This window comes from Parambassis ranga, chromosome 4 (genome assembly GCF_900634625.1).
Source record: "Parambassis ranga chromosome 4, fParRan2.1, whole genome shotgun sequence".
NCBI classification, from domain to species: domain Eukaryota; kingdom Metazoa; phylum Chordata; class Actinopteri; family Ambassidae; genus Parambassis; species Parambassis ranga.
The window spans coordinates 19,380,490-19,398,895 of NC_041025.1; the positions used below are offsets into that span (position 1 = coordinate 19,380,490).

The window sequence follows — 18,406 nt, forward strand, 5'->3', positions numbered from 1 at the left end:
ACATCAACAATCAGACTTAAGTACTCTGGTATATCCACCAATCATTTTTGGGACCTCTAAATTCAAATATGCATTTTAAATACACCCACAGGTGCCTCAGTTCAGTGGAGGCTGACTCTGGATCCATGTTCAATGGTAAGGTCAGCTGCAGACAGTCTAACCTACCTGTGCTGCTGTGAGCTCTGCTATGATTGGAGCTGATAGAGCCACCTGATTGGGTTAAACTTTGGAGATAGAAATACAATCCGCATTTTTGTGTAGATGAAGGCGACATTTTGGTGAAACAATATTCATAAACTGTAACGAGTAGCGACAAACATTGCATATAAAAATAATAGCTGCAAACTGTAATGGAGTAAAAGTCTACAGTATGCACCATTATTTTTTTAGTAAAGAATAGATATTCTTGTATACTGCAGCATGATCAGTACAGATTATGTAATGTGTTCCCCTCACTTTACCAGACGTGTTGCACCATTAACATGAGTAACTGCAGGCTGGTAGGAGGTGTAGTAACACTCTGATGAATGAGCCGAAAATGTTTGCAAACCTTTTGGGACTCATCTATTCTGATCTGAACCTGACAGGCCAGCTGTGCTCAGGAAGGCAGGCGGCATCTGTCTCTCTGTCACACACACACACACACTCATATAAACACACACACACCTTGTCAGTAGTGTAATCATCTATTGAGAAACAGACATTATTATTAGATTTCATGTGCTAAGAGGAGGCTGTTTATGTAAGCCGGTACACAGGCTTCAAGAAATATTGCTTTTTCTTCTCTGATTGTGTTCGGTCTTTCACACATTTCTCACAAATCAACCGATAAAGCTTTCAGCATGAGGCATGCAACGTCCACCCAGGCAACATAACACATTTACCAGTCGACACTCGGGAACTCACAGGACTGTTGGTCGAGCCATTTGTACACGCAGAAGAAGCAGTAAAGCCAGGAGGAGGCGAAAACAATCAAAGATTATCATAACAACAGTGCAGTCATCTCTTAGAAGGGGGAATACAGGCATATGTAGTTTAAGGTTTACACCAATCAGGCACAACATCTGCGTTAAACACAGGTTACCATAAAAGAGAAAGAAAATCATTCAGCCATATTCAGGGATTGCCTACAACCAGTCACGACTAGGACCTGATGCACAGAGTAGCTGTTCGGTAAATATACAGTATTGCAGGTGGCTGGGTTAGCACTGAAGCTATTAGCTCCACAAAGACACAAACGCTAACAGTGTTACATTATATAAACTCAGTGCTTTGTCTTTCATATCATCTCCAGCTGGAAGTGTGTGGGGAGAATTTTTTTTAACACTCATTTAATACTTATATATGTAACGTTTTTGTAAATACTTTATCATTGGAAGAGTTTGGTTTGGTTATACTGTTCATAAATAAGGGTCTATACAATAAATATTTTTTGGGACTTTAATGGGAGGGAACTATTATCCAGTACATTAGACTTGATCAGTGTTTTTGTTTGTGGGATGTGGCAGCCATTCCTAACCAATTATTTTTTTCCTATGTTTGACTTCATTTAATTTCCACTGTAATCCCTCTTAAACTAAAACAACCCATGAATGAGATCTACACACAGTTCATCACTACAATAGGGCCATAAGCTCTAAAGCAGGGCTAAAATTGTTTGATTTCAAGAGGGAAAAATAATAATAAGACCCCTCAAAATGTTTAGTTGGATGTATTTGATAGTAACCAAGTCCCAAATCATTTTTTCCTATAGTATAGATGGTCACATTGAATATAAGTGGGAATACTTTTCAACATGATTTAAGAAGGTCAGTTCAAATTCAAATAAATGACAAACAATCTGAAATCATACTTCAGCTCTCTGGCAGATCATCCTGCTGTGCTTTATTATTAAGGGAAAATAAAATAAAATAAAATAAAATCAGGGAACGCCAAAAAGACCCTGAGAAAAACTAGGATACAGGATTTTAAACATGATTTTCCTTTGTTTGTGTGAGGCAGCCCTGTTTGGCTAGATATGGTCATAAATCCTGTAATGTGCATCCACCTTAATACTGACATCATTATTTTGTAGAAAGCTAGTGCAGTCATGGGAGGGAACAACAGAACAAAGGTGTTATCGTCTTTGAAAGCTCAAGGAAACCTCACTATGTGCATTTCAGAACAGCAGTTGATTCTTCTTAGGTGATCTGGTCCTTCACTTTTGCAGCGGAGGGTGTTCAACGGTGGCTTCTTACAAAAAAGTCACGTCTTCTTGTGACTGCACCCAGCGCCAGTGAGCATCATACTCCAGGTGCATTTTACCATTCATTTTGCAGGTATCCAGGTCGATCTTTCCGTTTTTGTAAGGTTTGAGTTTGGGGCTCTGGTTGGTTCCCAGTTTCTCGTTCAGGTTGTTGCGGGTCGGGCTTCCTGTTTGTGTGTTTGGTTTCCCCAGGACACCGTTGGCCTTTATGGCTTGTGTCTGGGTATTGTTCTTAAAAACAGGGCTTCCCTTATCCGTCTCTGCAGCCTTGGTCCAGATGGGGGTGTTTTGCTGGTGGCTTTCAGACTTGGTTTGGGAAGAGCTAACTGGAAATACTGGTTTTCCAGTTCCATTGCTGCTTATCCCACTCCCAGGTCCACCTTTCACCTCTGTCCCGTTTCCAACTACATTGTCTTTTGCTCGAAGCCCGGCCCCAGAACCAGACCTCACCCCTGCTTCTGATCCTGTCCCGGCCGCAGTCGCATGTCCTCCGGTTGTTGTCCGGCTCCCAACGGTAGCTTCTGAAGCCAGCGGTGTGGTAGAGCAGATGACAGACTCCGAGCTGGAGGGACAATACTCATCCATGTCATCTGCCAGTGTGTCCAAGTAGCTGCCAATGGAGATGTTGTCTAACTTGTCATTGGGATCCTGCAGACTGCTCCAGGAGCCTCTCCAGGAGGTGTCGGGGCCCTCGCCCAGGCTGTACTGGCTGCTGGTCAGGCTGCTGCAGCGGCTGGTCAGCGTGCTGCGCTCCTCCAGCAGCCATTTCACTGCCTCAATGCCTTCATTGACTGCCAGCAGCTGCTGCAGGATCTTCACGTCCACCGAGCGCAAGAGGGCCTGTAGACACAAGAAAGGAGATATGTTTTGATGGCGTGCAACAGAAAAGAAAACTTGTAAACGTGACAACTAGACAGACCCTGGAAGTGGAGAACCACCAGGACACTGCAGATATTTATTTAAAGCAGTCAACTTTGGCTCCAGAGACGAGTGTAAACACTATTTTAATGCTATTAAACTATTGCACATTACCATAATTGGAAGAAACATATAACAGACACAGTCAGGTTGAGTCTACAGAACTAAATATAGGAAACAAATAAAGAAAAGGTGGAGAGAAAAGAGCTTACAGATGGAAACAAAAAAGGAAACATGACTAAGCAGGAGAAGCTGATGGAAATGTGATACAATGGAAAGTACTCTCACACATTACCAAAGAAAATAAAGAAAAATTCCTCCTGTGGGTTTAAACGGCCTTTTAAATGGTCTGCAAATGGTGCAAACTACGTGAAGGTTTATTTATTCATAATGACATCTGGCAGGAACAAATAAAGCAACAATTACATGAGAAATAACAACCACTGATATTGTCAAATGTGTGAGTGGGCGGTTGAAACAGCTAAATGATGTTTAAGAGAGAGAGTGAGAGAGAGAGAGACGGCTGCGGTCATGGAAAATTCTTTCCCAGAATACATTTGCAGCAGTCTGCAGTGGAGTGAAGGGCCCAGAGGTGATATATGGCACAGACAGTCAAAGCTCGGGCCCTATGGTACCCAGACGTCCCTACAGATAACTACTACTGTCTCTCTGAAGGCCTTTGATTTGTCCATAGTCCTCAGTTTCCTCCTGTAATACTGTGCCCCCTCTACAGACCGCCCAATCACTCCTGATGACAGCTCTGATATCATGTTGTAACATGTACAGCAGCAGTCACTTTTATAATTACGATGTGTCTTTCCATTTGGGAAGAAAGTAGTTAGAACTTTTAATTAAAAGTAGCAATAAAACAATATAAAAAAATGATTTAAAAAAACGTATACCAGGGTTCAGCTACCACAGATCACAGTAATGTAAAACGTGTTTGGAAAAAATGGACAGAGTCAGCTCCTACATCCTTTAATTCCTTTGAAAGGTTAATGTGCAGGGTCCTTAAATCACTAAGACCTTTGTCCTCTGACCTCTGGGAGTCTCTTATATTCCCTATAAATCAATAAAATAGTGTAGAGGATTGTATTGATTCGGCCAACCTGCTAAATCACCCGTGGGTACATGTCCATCGTGATAGATTTCGTATATGCTGACACATGGTAAACAGTTGGGAGTGAGCAGGGTTCATATATCATCTTTATGGTAAACCACACAGGGAAACCACCACAAGCTGCTACGGCACAATTAGTCCTCTCCAGTCCAGTGGCTTCCCTTCATCTCTCGCAGAATCAGGCCGACGAGCGGCTGATCAAGCAACACTGTAGCAGGCTGATTGAGATCAGTGGAGTTTAAGATAAGAAAAGTAAACAATGTTCATATTTCTCTCGGTTTAGCTGTATGTAAAATATGAGCAAGACTCTAAAAATACGTCTGGTGATCCAGTCAATTTAAGATTTGTGCAACAGTCTGACACAGGACAGGCCTGATTGCAGGACTTATGAGACCAGTTAAGAAATCAGAATTTAAATAGAGCCAAAGGCCCTGCACAGGAAATCAGCAAAGCTCCAAAATACAACGAGGCAGGCTTACTGGGAATGGGCTGAAGTCATACACACACACCGGGAATCTACACTTAAAATCATGAAAACTATAGAAAGTGTCTGTAGAAGACAATGTGGCAAATGAGAAGGTGCAACAGGTCTTCATAAGTGACAGAAACGGCTGCTGAACACACGACTCACTGTGACTCACTGTGACTCACTGCCTTAAATGCTGTTGATGCCAAAGTGACATCACAGCTGATGTCACTTGAAGCCTAATCAGCTCTCACACATTTGGTCTGGGTGCTTTCAAACATTTGAATGTAGAACATAGTACCGACCTACAAACCATACAGTGGCACCAAACCCCAAAAACATTTCCAAAGTAATTTTAACTCCCAAAAACCCAAAGACTATGTGGATGATGAAGCTTGTGGGGAGCAGCTCTTTGTCGCCAGATGGGAGACAAGTCCTCACAAGTGTGGATGAGATGTTTGTTGTTGTCTGAGAACACCCAGGATATGAAATGTGGCAGAGTTTTTTTTATAGTAGACATTCTTCCCAGGAGTAGAAAAATCTGTGTGGTCACTGTGGTGCAAATCTGCTGATGGTGAAGTCACACTGTGCACTAAATTACACTGAACACTAACAAGAGGACAAATGAATGGAGCAAAAGGGAGTCGTTAAAATCACATAGTAAAAAAGCCTGTTCATAAGCACGCATGATGCAGGAAGAGCCTCCACATAAATAAAAAAAGAAAATCGGCTGTAATCACTGATTATTATTATTTTTTTTGTTCATGCATGTGCGCCTGCAAACCTGCTGCCTTTGGGGTGTGGTTCAGGTTTTGAGGTTTCTGGCTGGCAGAGCCTGAGTGCCTAATGAGGGTGGCAATAAAAGTAACTTCATGCCTGTCAGCGCTGAGGTGGCACAATGCTAACGAAGCTCCGCGCTCCACCAGGCTGTGAACAGTACAGATACACTAAATTCACTGCTGCTCCATTCGTTTGTGGGAAGGCTGTAATGTAAGTTTGTTGTCCCTTTAAAATAAAACCAGGCATTCTGCACATCATAACACAAAATAAACATCAATATTGTGGTGAAGTACAGATTTGATACTGAACCTTGAAAACAAAGGATTCCTTTATAGCCATATTGGTGCAAACAGTGGAATCCCTCCAGCTTGCATTCATGCCAACTGTGTGTCCTTTGTGTGTTATGGCGCTTGCTGCTCCTGGAGGGAACTTCCTTTCATCTCCAACGTTTTCATTATTTCCAGATTGGTTACGGCCTTTAATTATGAGATGAAGTCAAACGTGCTCATTACAGAAAAGGACTCTTGTCAAAAGAAAAAGGTCAAACTGGGGCCAAAAGGTTTTCCTGTGACGGCAGACAGGATGAGAGCGAGGCATGGAGGTCCACAGCCACACCGCCCTTAGCACCGGAACACCGTTAATCATCTTGTACAATGTCTCTGGTACAAAACAGATTTCAGTTTTTCTACTCGGGCACGAGGCCAAGCACCAACTGGCTGATCCATAGGATACTGGAAAGCTCATTTTCCTGCCGTTTTATATCTGGTAGTGGTGCAAGTGTGTGTGTGTGCCGGTGCAGATTATAACATTTTACTTGGTTTGTTAAATCCAACACATCCTCACACTAATTAGGTCGATTGCTTATAACTCTCAGAACAACATGCGACCTTGTCGGCTGTCTTAGGCTACAAAGACGGCAAAGATGGTGGAGTTCGTGACAGCCTGTCCTCACCAGGAAAACGCATCATGAGGTCGACATTTCAGTCCTTTAACAGAGAACGTGTGTCTTTTACTGGCTGCATGTCTATGTGTTCATGGGAGTGGGAACTCGTCCCAAATAATAGCAGAAAATGTCTACTGTAGAAAGTAATAACCTTCCTTGCAAAATGTGTTTAATGATATAAATTTGTGTCTTTTGACACAAATCATTATTCTCCAAATCTTTACATAATCCCTGCTTTTAATGCCTAACTCCAGCAGCGGGCCTGCCATCCCCACCCTGCCTTGTAACATGGACTTTCCTGGCTGTATTGGTCGTATGTCTGGATGACATCAGGCAACTTGTCCTACATGAAAACTGAACAGTTTTTCTCACCGTTAGATCACTTTAAACCACTTTAGAGCGAAAACAAGAAGGCATGAAGATCTACATGTCTGTTAATTAGCTGAAAACACACACTACAGATAAACCAACACTGAGAATGAGCCGCTGTGGTCCTTGGTGTCTTTGTATAACACAGCTGGCAGGATCTCACAGGAGACTGACGACTGACGGCAACACTTGAGCGATCTCGTCTGCGTGGAGGAATTCAACTGTCGGTGCGTTTCCTTCCTTGACTTTGACTGACCTACTTCTATGTCTGTTACAGCAGAAGGAACCATGCCAAGGGTCCTAAAGAGACCAAAAACAAAATACCTTCAACAACTTCAGACCATGAAGTAAGAAGAGTTTGGAAAGCGGACTTTCATGGACATTTGGCTTGCTTTTAGATTGTAGTTTTCTTTGGACACTTTCTGGAACATTTTTCTGTCAGAGTGTGTTTTGGATCATGTGTTAGCTTATACAAGACTGCACACTATGAATGTACTGTTGCAAAAATACTGACAGGTTTTAAATAAACAGCTGGTGGATGATTGGCATTGTTAATATCTATGTTATACCTTAATCCAATCTCCTTATCTTGACGGATCAGGCAGCAATGTTTCAGTATATTCAATATTATTACAATAAATCTTACTTTTGTTAAATTATTTTTTCTTATCTATACTAAAAATATCCTTGGCACCCTCCCCTCAGCCTCACATTTCTGGCCAAATTTCTGTTTTTCTCATCAATTAATCTGGTAAGTGTAGCGTTATCGTAACCATAAATAACTCATAAGATGCTTTAGATGTGTTTATACAGACATTTAGCCATGATATTGTACATTGAGACAACATTTTACACCTGAATCATGAGCCGTGTGGCAAAAACAGCTTCCCAATGTCACACACAGACTGCTGAATCACTGCCAGCAGGGCCCACTAGTCATTTCAAACACCAGCAAAATACACTCTGCCTCTTTCCATTTCTCTCCAACATCCCCTGGTGCCCCTGTCTGTCGTTTCTCCTTTCCCATCTAACCCTGCAGACATAAGGCGTTCTCGCAGAGTTGCTCCAGTCTCCCATCAGACAGCAGAAGGTCGGCCCTGGCTCTCCGTAAACCTCCAGCAGCTCCATCTGTCTGCATTCACCTCTGAATGTATTGTAAAATAGCCACTCATCCGTGTTATTCTGCTTCTCCTTTCTAACTACACAGCAAATGTTTCAGCAAATTGCAATTCAGATGACACATTTCATCCTGATTGGACAAAAAAATGTAAATAGCAGCTTTACATTTAGCACCTTTTTGCACGTGGATCAGAAAGAAACAAGACCTGCATATGTGTTCCCTCAAGGCTCATTGGGTAAGTTACTTAAGGATCACTGATATGATACAAACAACAAAACGAGGCAAAGAGAGAAACGTAGTGAACACAGCGTGCTGGAGGAATAAAAGAGCTGCAGGTCATTTAGAAATGACTTAATTAGACAAAACCCTGCACAACCCTGCACATCTGCGAGGACGTCGCCGGTAGCCAGACTGACAGAAGAGTGAGATTAAACCGACTCGATTTTGAATTCCCCACAGCTCAGCTCTGCACTCAAAGCTGACTTTGCACTGACATTCATCTGCCCAGAGGTGGAAGAGAGAGACAGAGCATGATGGCGGAGAAAAGCCCTTAGAAACAAGATAAAGGAGACGCAGACAAAAGAAAATAAGGATGTACTACATGCAGAAAAAGCAACATTTCTATGCAGACAAAATCATGAATAAAAAGCAGCAATACACAAAGAGCCTTCAGTGTGTATCTGTGTGTGTGTGTGTGTGTGTGTGGCTGAGTGCCAGTCTTCAGTGGTTGTAAAGGAGTGTCTCTGTCCAGTAAATCTGTTTAGATCAGTGGAGTTAGTGTCTTCGATTAGACAGCTGCAGACTAAAACTGCTTCCACGGACATGAGCTGCACTAGTGAAATCGTCACTGGTAAAATTTCTCTGCCTTTTGCTATAAAATATCCTTTACTATATAAGGCAGATAAGCATTAAAACGTGTGCATTCCATTAATGAAGTACACTCTCTCTGAGTGTCAGGCATCTTAGCAACCTCTGCCTGCCCCTGACCACATCACTGGAGGCAGGCGGCAAAAATGAAACAAGGTAATTAAGCTGATGCAAGGCGTAAATGCCAGGTAGAAAACAATGTTCAGGCTGCACTTGCAATCAGATGTGTACAAAACAAGGCACAGAAAGAATGATACAGTATGAAAAAAGAGGAAAACAAGAGTGAAAAATAAAACTAAAACTCCAAACTAATATTGCGTCTTTCTCCACTTGACATACCGATTGCAGTATGAGTACAGGCATGATGGACTGATTTCTCAGTGTTAACCATTTAGGATAAATAGCAAAAGGAAAAAACCTTGTCCTGTCAAATGTGTGAAAATGGCGGCAGTTGGGCTGGGCCCATCAATCAATCAGTCGGCAAATGTCAATATATTCATTCAAGTAGCGTCCACAAGCAGTGGATAGTTTGCACTATATGAAAAGACTCTGATCATATGAAGGACACCTCCAAAATCCGCCTTTTAAACAAATATTCAAGGTGTTTCAGCACCAGTCGATTGGACAGCAACCATTGAAAATGGATTTATTGTGATTTATTGCACCAAATATGGGCAGAATGTGGCCTCTGACTGCCAATATAATTGTGCCCCCTGATATACTCAACCCTCGACACTGTGCATTGAGTGAACTTTGCAGGCTGCTAGCATTAGCTTGGTAAAGCAGCCAGTCAAGCTCGTCTAATGTGTCCGATGGTTTTAGAGGCCGTGTTTGTTTCAGTCAAACATACGCTCTATGGAGCATTAGGATTACAGCATGACATCCTGATTCTCTGACATTTATCAAAAGTCAGAGCAACACACTGACTTTTGTGTCCCACACACACTTACAGATGCTGCAGGCTGCCATCACCATGCTGTGTGGATACACAATATCAGATGTATGTGGAAGAGATGACCAAAGTCCCCACAAATTAACAGCAACAGACTCCTTAAGTCCCTATTAAACTAAGCTTAGAAGCATGAACGAGTTAAAATACACACACACACATCCAGTAACAGCGCTAGACTTTGTGCATGTGTGTACATAAGAGCTTTTCCATTTAGCACCGCTCTGCAGACACATCTTACTAAGCAGATTTCTGATGAAAGCGCTCACATCTCTCCTTCTGCACTCTCATCACTCTTACACCACTCTCACAGATGAATGGAGCAGCCTCACACACACACACACACACACACAGAAAAGTGAGGAAAGGCTCAGTTCTCTGTTGAATGTTTTACTCCCCTCCAGTTGGGATGTGGCTCCTTATCACCATCACTTCTCTCTCCGTCCTCCCTCTGGTGCGGCAGAACAAATTAATGGCCACAGCTAAAAACAAATCAGTCTGGTTCTCTGCTTGTGACAGATTTATAGTGAAGCTGGATGCTTGGTGAATCCAAACAGGACATGTTGGCACGAATATACACACTTGGGAACAGGCTGACATTTGAGGAAGCGCACGCATCCGGCAATTTGACGGTTCACACTATGACTGATGTGCACCATACTCTGGTAGAGACACGAAGAACACATGAATGGATTTGACTAACCTGCCATACAGGTGTCATGAACCGGAAAATCACCTGTGAAGACTTTTATATAACACATCTTTACGAACAAAACGCCACATTGGGGAGATAATACATCCACCAGATATGACACGTAATTATGCTTATGGAACATATTTCCTAAAATACGACGTTAATATTTAATGACACTGTGTTATGTTTACATTAACGGAACACAGGATCTTATACCCCGAGAAAAGAGGCAGTTTGAGGATTGTGAGACTACAAGCAACGTATTGAACTTCCACTCAGAAGTCTGACGCTCAAGTCCCCCAGACACCGCAAACTGTTTTGTTTTCACCCGCTGTTAAGTTTCATTTATAATCACAGCTGGATTTGGCATAAAGAATTTCAGGTTAAGGTTAGAGGGCAAAGCACATGAATTCATAACAGTTAGCTTACACTATATGGCGATATTTCTATACCTGAGAGCTGATAATGTTTCTTCAGGAAGTAATAATTTACAACCAGAGAATGCACTGTTTCCTTCTTAGGAGTCTGTATACTCACATACTACCCCCGGTCATTAGCTTGTGCTGCACTCTTCAAGTTAAATAAGCATCTACTTTAAGAAGGAACCAAACTGATAATGTGTTTTGGGACGTCTGAATGTTAGGAGGTGTTTTGGGACGTCTGAATGTTATGATGTGTTTTGGAACAACTTTCTCAGAAGACCTTTTTGTTTGGGAGGAAGTTTGTGGTGCATGTGCTCAGTGTCACTACCACAGACTGTGTGCACGCCTGCATCTGCCACAGGAATGTATAACAGACATGATGACAAAGAGTTGCTACACTTTTTTTTAGATGTCTACATAAACAAGCAGACAGAGAGATATTTGTGTTAATGGAACAAATCAACAGCTGCTCAGCAGGAAGTAATCTGCTTTCCAAACAAAGGACAGCCTTGGCTGGACATGAGAAGAAGGTGCTAATCATTTTAGAGGCGCAGGGGATTCAAAGTAGTTATTTTATGAATGGTGTGAGCAGAGGTTTAACTGTCGGACAATAGAGAAAGAGCACGGAATGGGCACGGGACGACAGGCCTTTTTTGCGGTCAGCTCATTTCCTAGCAACGTGCAACTGTTGGCATGGTGAGGTGCCCGCCTGAATTATTGAATGAGTTAGTATGAACAGCCTTCATGTTTTATTACTTGAGGTGATTCAAATTGAAGACACTCACAAACGATATCCCTAATCATGATGGAACACTAGATTAAAACAGTTAGCTGTCAGTCTAATTTTTGTAATGGGGAAACAGGAATAATCAATGTTATTTTGGCAGCAGGCCTGCTTAAACTACAACAAGTGGTGAATGAATACACAACATAAATTACTCTTCAGCTGCAGAAGGTTTCACATTATATTAAAGTGAATTAGCCACAATAATATACCAGCTTACAAACTAATGATCGACAACGAGACCAGCTAACAGTACAAACCAAAGCTAGCTGTAATATCTTAGTATGTTCAACAACGTATATCACAAACAAAACACACCATACTGCAACAGGAAACATCTGTATAGTTCTTCAAATTGATGTAGAGAAAGCTAACAATGACTGCAGTTCACTCAATGGCCACATGTGTCACTATAAAGCACTTTTTGGTGTTTACTCACTTTTAGATTCTTAGAATATCGTTAAATGTGTCTGTTCTGAACAGATATGTTTAGGCCATACCCACTGCAGGCTGTTTTTGGATGTGTTTTGTTGACACAAGTCTGCTTGTTGCTCTGCCTGTGTTACATTCTGTGTCCATCGGTACCGACCCCAACTCAAATCCAAAAAAAGTCCAGATTAATCTTTTGTATAATATAGAAAAAGAATTAGGATGGCCAGGCTAAGATAAGTTTAACTTGCATTATTTACTCTAACGCTCCCTATTGGCAAGTATGGTGCTGGTAATGAAGGAGTAGCTGTGGTAAGTGAGGCTAAATGATGATTAGATGTGGGCCCCAGAAGAATTTTAGGCGGTCCCAAGTAACATTCAGTGGTGAGGTCACAGAGAGCAGAGCTGCTGTAGGAGAATTTTCAAATTCTTGGCTTCTAATGTGAAGCTTTTTTGGCCATTTTAGAGCATCACTGACATTTTGCAGGAAGTTCCAATGGGGAGTAACAGCAGGAGAGCTTCACTGTGTCCCTTTAGACAGCTGACCATGGCCACTGTTGCTCTATTGTCACACTAAAGATACATCTTTCATTAGAATCAGTGACTCCATACAGACACAGAGGAAAGGAAATCATTCATTCTGCTGTTTGTGGTGCACATTTTCAGGACCTGTGCATCATCTTATTTCACGTATACCTGACTAATGATAAGCTGATCTGCTGATAAATGTGTAAATAACTCTGGATCAAATTCTTCAATGAGCTGCATCACCATGACAGCTGTATCCTGCGCTGACTGACACGTCCTGGAAAACAAGTCTTGCACACACACACACATGCACGCGTACACACAGTGTCTGACAGAGCACTCTCACCATCTCCATCTTCAATTTTCTGATCTTTTCATCTAAACTCTTCTTCCCCGTCTCCCCCTTGTTGGTGTCATCGTGCGCCGCAGCCAGCTTGGCGTCTCCCCGCGCAGAGGACGCCTCCTCCCGCATCCACCTGAGCAAACCCTCAGGGGTTTTACGGCCGATTTTCGCCTCTATGTCTTTCAGGTCTGGGATGGTCTCGCTGGCGGTGCCTTCATCCATCGTGTGTCCGCGCGTTTAAACCGGAAAAAAAAGATCCGCAGGACAGAGATTACGTCCTTCTGGTTTCTTTGAGATTGTTGCCAGTCAAGCTGCGAGAGTCACTTCCTATAGGATTGTATGGCATCCTATGCGTCTCCAGCTGAGTTGGATTGCGCCAGGAGAGAGAAAAAAACAGTTTGTCAACACACAGTGTGTGGTTATTATTCCAGCCACTGAAATCTCTGATTAGTATTTAAACTCTCTCATCATCTTGATCAAATAGATGAAGCCCCTAAACAGATGATCATCAAGTAAAAACGGAGAAGAAGAAGAAAAAAAGAAAATCCAATTTGTTTACTCCCAGCGTTGATTGGCTGATGTCCGGAGCACAGTGTCCTGTGTCTGAGAGCCGCAGCTCAGCCAGCCTGGTGTGTGTGTGTTTTGCTGGAGATCCCTACACTGAAACAGACTGCGCAGATTCCACCTGCATGATGACAGCGACTAACAACCGCAGAGTGGAAGAGGAGGAGATCCCAGACCGTCAATTTACGCACAGCAACAATACGCAGCTTCCGGTCAGACTTTCAAAATAATATCTGAGTGGAGGAAAAATGGTTGCACAAACAACCAAAATAAAACAACATTTTAAAAACTGCAGTAGTGAAAGAATATAAAATACACAGAATCATAAGTTTAAAGTTATGTGTGGCTAATAAAAGCAGATCTTAAACGTCACAAATATTATAGTTCTGTAGAAAATGATTCATAGTATGCACGAGATCATGTTCCGTTAATTTATACCCAGTAAGTTTTAGGCAAGGCAAAGTAACGCAAACAGCAGACAAAAAAAATCAAACCAAATCAGTGGCACACAAAGCAGGCACAGTAATACACCTGGGTATGTATTACATACCAAATGCTGCATTCATGCACACATATTCCAGGAAAACACAACTGAAAACAGCTTGCATCAAGCAACATGTAATCAGTGGATACACTGGGACTAAATGAAGAGTCTAGTGCAAAAGATGTGTGTTACTAGAGACTGCCACATTACTCCTCGTAACACTCGCACATTTATTCACAGCCTACATATCTACATGATACCTCACTCTCCTGCCGGCACAGACGAGTCAGATTTTTCCTTTACAGGCCTGGACCTACTCAGGTGGAACTGTGGTGGAGATTATAAGTCAGGTTATAGCTTGTGGTTACCGGACTAGTGTACTGTGTAATAATGGCCAGCCTCATTTTCTCCCCCTGGTGTTTTCCTTACAGAGACATGAGACAAATCTATATTTGGAGACTGTTTTTGTCCAAGGAAAACATGGCTGCCAAGGTGTTATGAGTACTGTTAAAGCCTTTTGTTTCTCTTCACTTTTGGTAAAGATCCTCAGTCGCATTGTAATCGTATATCTCAGTGACATTCGGAGGTGTCATTTGGAATCAGGCCTTTGGGGAAAAGCTTCTCACTGTCAGCAGTCAGGCTGCCAGCAGTCAGGCTGCCAGTGAGAAGAGTGAAAATACAGTCTACAGCGGTGAAGTGACTTAAAGGCAGGGGCTTTCAAATATAAGCACTAATTGAATGTGCATGTCTGTCTCCGGGGAATAAAAGGGATAAGTAGGGAGCCTCTAAGGTGTGTGTGGAGGGTATCAAGTAACAATACTGCACAATGGCTTTAAAGCTGGATTCAGAAGTGGAAGTGGATTAGGGCTATCCCATCATTTCTTATGTGGCATGAAGACTAAGCTAAATAGATACTAAATAAACACATTAAATATACATTAATCAGCTGAAGGTGAATTTGACCAATGGCATTATTTTTCTATATTCTAGAGTTATCTTGGTTAATGTTATCATGAATTCATGCTATGATTTTGATAGTAGTTGCTAAGGAATAATTGGACAAGCACTGTTCAGGATTACATCCATAACTAAATCCAAGTTGACGTCACAAGGCCCTGACATGATCCATGCCTACATGGCTGAGGAGGCTGACATCACACCACGAGCGTCTGCCCGCACAAGTGAAGCACCTAAGATGGGAGGGGACCATCCAGAACGGTTAACAGAAGTTCTTTCTATCCTGATCTTTGAAGGTTCCTCAAAAAGGAGATCTCTGTCTAGAAGACTGCAGTCTTTGGAAAAGCAAAGATACTGCGTAGAACTCTCAAGCTGCCAAAATACCTGACCAACCAAATAGTTGCTTTGTATGACAAACAAATTTTCAGTTTCAGTGAACCATTCTAACAATTTCATCAACTGTTATTCGTCCCTTTTGCATGCTGTGGTACAGTTCTGAGTCCATCTTCATCTCTCTACGTTTGCATTTTTAATGTGATGAGGCCACTTTTCTTTATTTTGAAAAGGAGAACATATAACACAAAGGAAAAGTTAAGTCCATGCTTTCTTAACAATGGCCTAGGCCAGTGTTATGCCCTGATAACAAAGGCTGAGGAGAGCTCAGCTTGAAGGGGAGGGGATAGGAAGGTATAAAGTCTGGATTAATGAGGCTTTCCTGTGATCCTATGATCCTTTGTATTCACTGTCACATCTCATAGAGGGGTTCTAAGTTTCCCAGCTTCTCTCCTGTTAGTGTGGACATCACGTCTCTGCTCAGCTGAATTTAGAGAACTTTGATGCTTGATTGCTGCATGGTCTCCTAATTAACCTGCATTTGCACAGGGAGGACAGAGGAAAATACAAATTAACAATCTCTTTTAGCACTCATTTATAACAAGACAAAGCTTTATATGCATCCAGAATGGGACTGCATCATATCTCACAGTGTGCACAGCACACTTTGTCATACCATGCCTGAGTCTGTAGCTTTTAATGCTAATGAGCTGCTACCACCTGCATATCTGGCCTGAACATTAATACTGATACAGGGCAGGAGAACAAACATGGCTGAAAACACAGGAGTTCAAATGTAGATGCTTACATGTTTGAATCAGAAGGTGGGGCCCATCCCCTTATGACATCACAAGGGGCTAGATATTATAATGGCGTGTTCAGACAGAGGGAAGAACTGTGTATGCATATTATGTCTCCATAGATTTCACCAATTAGATTTCGGGTGAAATCTATGTTAAACTTTGCAGGTACAGGTTCTGTATCATCACGTGGATCAATATTAATCTGGACACTAATACACAGGTTGTACCAGAAATTAGGACAGACAACAAAACAATTAAGTAGGTTAACAAGGGGTTAGTTTAAAAGCAAAAGAACCTTTACCAGCATGTGGGCCACACATCCTAATCCCACTTTAGAGGGGAGTGAACTGTGAAAGCTACATGGATTATTAGGGGTCAACCTCTTCACCATTAATACCATTGTTTTGTCTCGTAGCTGCTGGAATGCATAGAATTTATTGTTTAAATCGGGACCTTTCATGAGCTTTTGAAATCCTGTTTTTGGTTTAAAGGGTGTCATACACACAAGCATCTGTAATCATTAAGTGTTACCATGCAATCAGCCTGGTATCCATGATGACCACCATGGCAACGGTTGCCGAGAGCAGGAAATGTTCTGCTTTCTGTACACCCACATGGTACAAATGGAAAAGGGCTGCCCACTAAGGCAGATCTACTGTACCAAACCCACATTATACAACCTTTATCTATCTATCCAAGTGGTTCAGAGGCAGCAGCACTGTTCAAACCTGGCTGACACATTCATGTGTGGGTATTCATGATTTAAATTTACCACAAACCTTTGTGTTTTTAATCAAGAATACTGCTTCCATTGACCTGTATGTCTCTGCGTCATCCTTCTTATTAGACAGGCTGTCTTTTTGGACATCATAAAAACACACTCCTCCTCTTTGCAAGTGCTACTTTTATAGTTGCACATTGAAGCTGTTACTGTTGATACATAAATGTGTTTTGTGTACGTATTCTTCAAGTTTCTGGACGTGTGACTCTGGAAATCTGGCAAGCACACCTCTGAGACTGAGAGCAGGTCTACAGGAGGGCAATAGAAGGCAGGCACGCTGCCTCCAGTCCTCATCCCTCTGTAGGGCAGGCCCACAATATAAACTAAATAATGAAACAACCATTGAACTGAAGAACTGTGCATCTCTAGACAAAAAACTGGATATATGGTGCACATGCCTACAGTGTAAACAGTTAAAAATATAGCCATACATTTTTTAATTTCACTGAGAAATTTAATAAAGAAAACAGCCAATAGTAACAAGTTCTTTCTTCAAATATCTCACACCTGTAAGAAACTTGTTCAGTCCCTCTGTGCATTGCAGTATCAGAGAGGAGGGTCTATCAAAAAAAAAAAAAATTCAGTCATTAAAAATTTCTGTTCAATTTGTTGCCAGATACACCCCAACTGTCAAAGGAGGGCCATTTTTGCTATCGATTTGTGTCTTTCTCAAGCTACACAAAGTGCCACGGCTTCTGCAGACCCAGTCATACCAATTAGGACACAGTGTTGCTTGCTTGCACAGGACACACGCTTGTTCTGCCCTGATACAAGTTTACCCTCTGGTGGAAGAGTTTGGATTTATCTGAAAAGAGAGAGAGAGAGAGAGAGAGAGAGAAAGAAAAATGGTGTTCAAACCAAGAATGTGCTCACCACATATTTATGTGATCTACTAAGACAGCATTGTGCCATCCAGAAAGTTTTTGCTTAACATGTCAACAACTTATTTTAATCTCATGTTTTTTGTTTGGTGCCGATTAGGAATACTTGGCATGAAAAGCACTTTTAATTTTTACGTAAGAGGAAAGAAAAAGGTTGTGTCGCATGTCAGCTACACAGAGCCTGATGGGTCACATTCTTCTGTGGGTTCTGGGTAACACAGGGGGACAGAGAGCCAAAACCATTTTTTAACCAAATTACAGACATAAATAAAGTCATGCTGTCATGACAGACTCCAAAGAATGTCAATTAGTTGTTCTATCACAGAGTCAAATCAGAACAAAACAGATTATTTTTGAAAACAGAACACAGGATATAGAGAATTTGATGTGTTTAAACATACAGGACTAAGGAGTAAAAGGGAAAACTAATACAAAAAGCGTTCAGTGCAAGCATGCTTACACATAGTATCTCATTAACATCCACTCCCTCAGTCACTCCCAAACCCAACCTGTTCAACTCGTCTGCACCTGGAGAGCAGGAGCCACTTGCAACAGTACTGGGTGTTTTCCCCTGTAGTTCAGACCCAGGAAGCGATTATTACTGTATATTTTTATAGAAAGAGGCC

The 18,406-nt window shown here is 41.9% G+C and overlaps 1 protein-coding gene across 1 annotated transcript; it reads right to left on the reverse strand.

Moving 5' to 3' along the window:
- Nucleotides 1–565: 565 nt before the first annotated feature.
- lurap1 (leucine rich adaptor protein 1) lies at nt 566–13,681 on the reverse strand. Its single transcript, XM_028404401.1, has 2 exons — nt 12,981–13,681; nt 566–3,085 (listed from the first exon to the last, which is right to left on the reverse strand). The coding sequence occupies exons 1-2, from the start codon at nt 13,197–13,199 to the stop codon at nt 2,234–2,236; spliced, it is 1,071 nt and encodes a 356-aa protein (XP_028260202.1). The 5' UTR covers nt 13,200–13,681; the 3' UTR covers nt 566–2,233.
- Nucleotides 13,682–18,406: the final 4,725 nt, after the last annotated feature.

Excerpts from the sequence above, each read along its gene's own strand:
- lurap1 (XM_028404401.1), bottom strand. The coding sequence starts at position 13,199 with ATGGATGAAGGCACCGCCAGCGAGACCATCCCAGACCTGAAAGACATA. Across the intron at positions 3,086-12,980 it reads GAAAATTGAAGATGGAGATG|GCCCTCTTGCGCTCGGTGGA; the intron begins GTGAGAGTGCTC and ends TTGTGTCTACAG.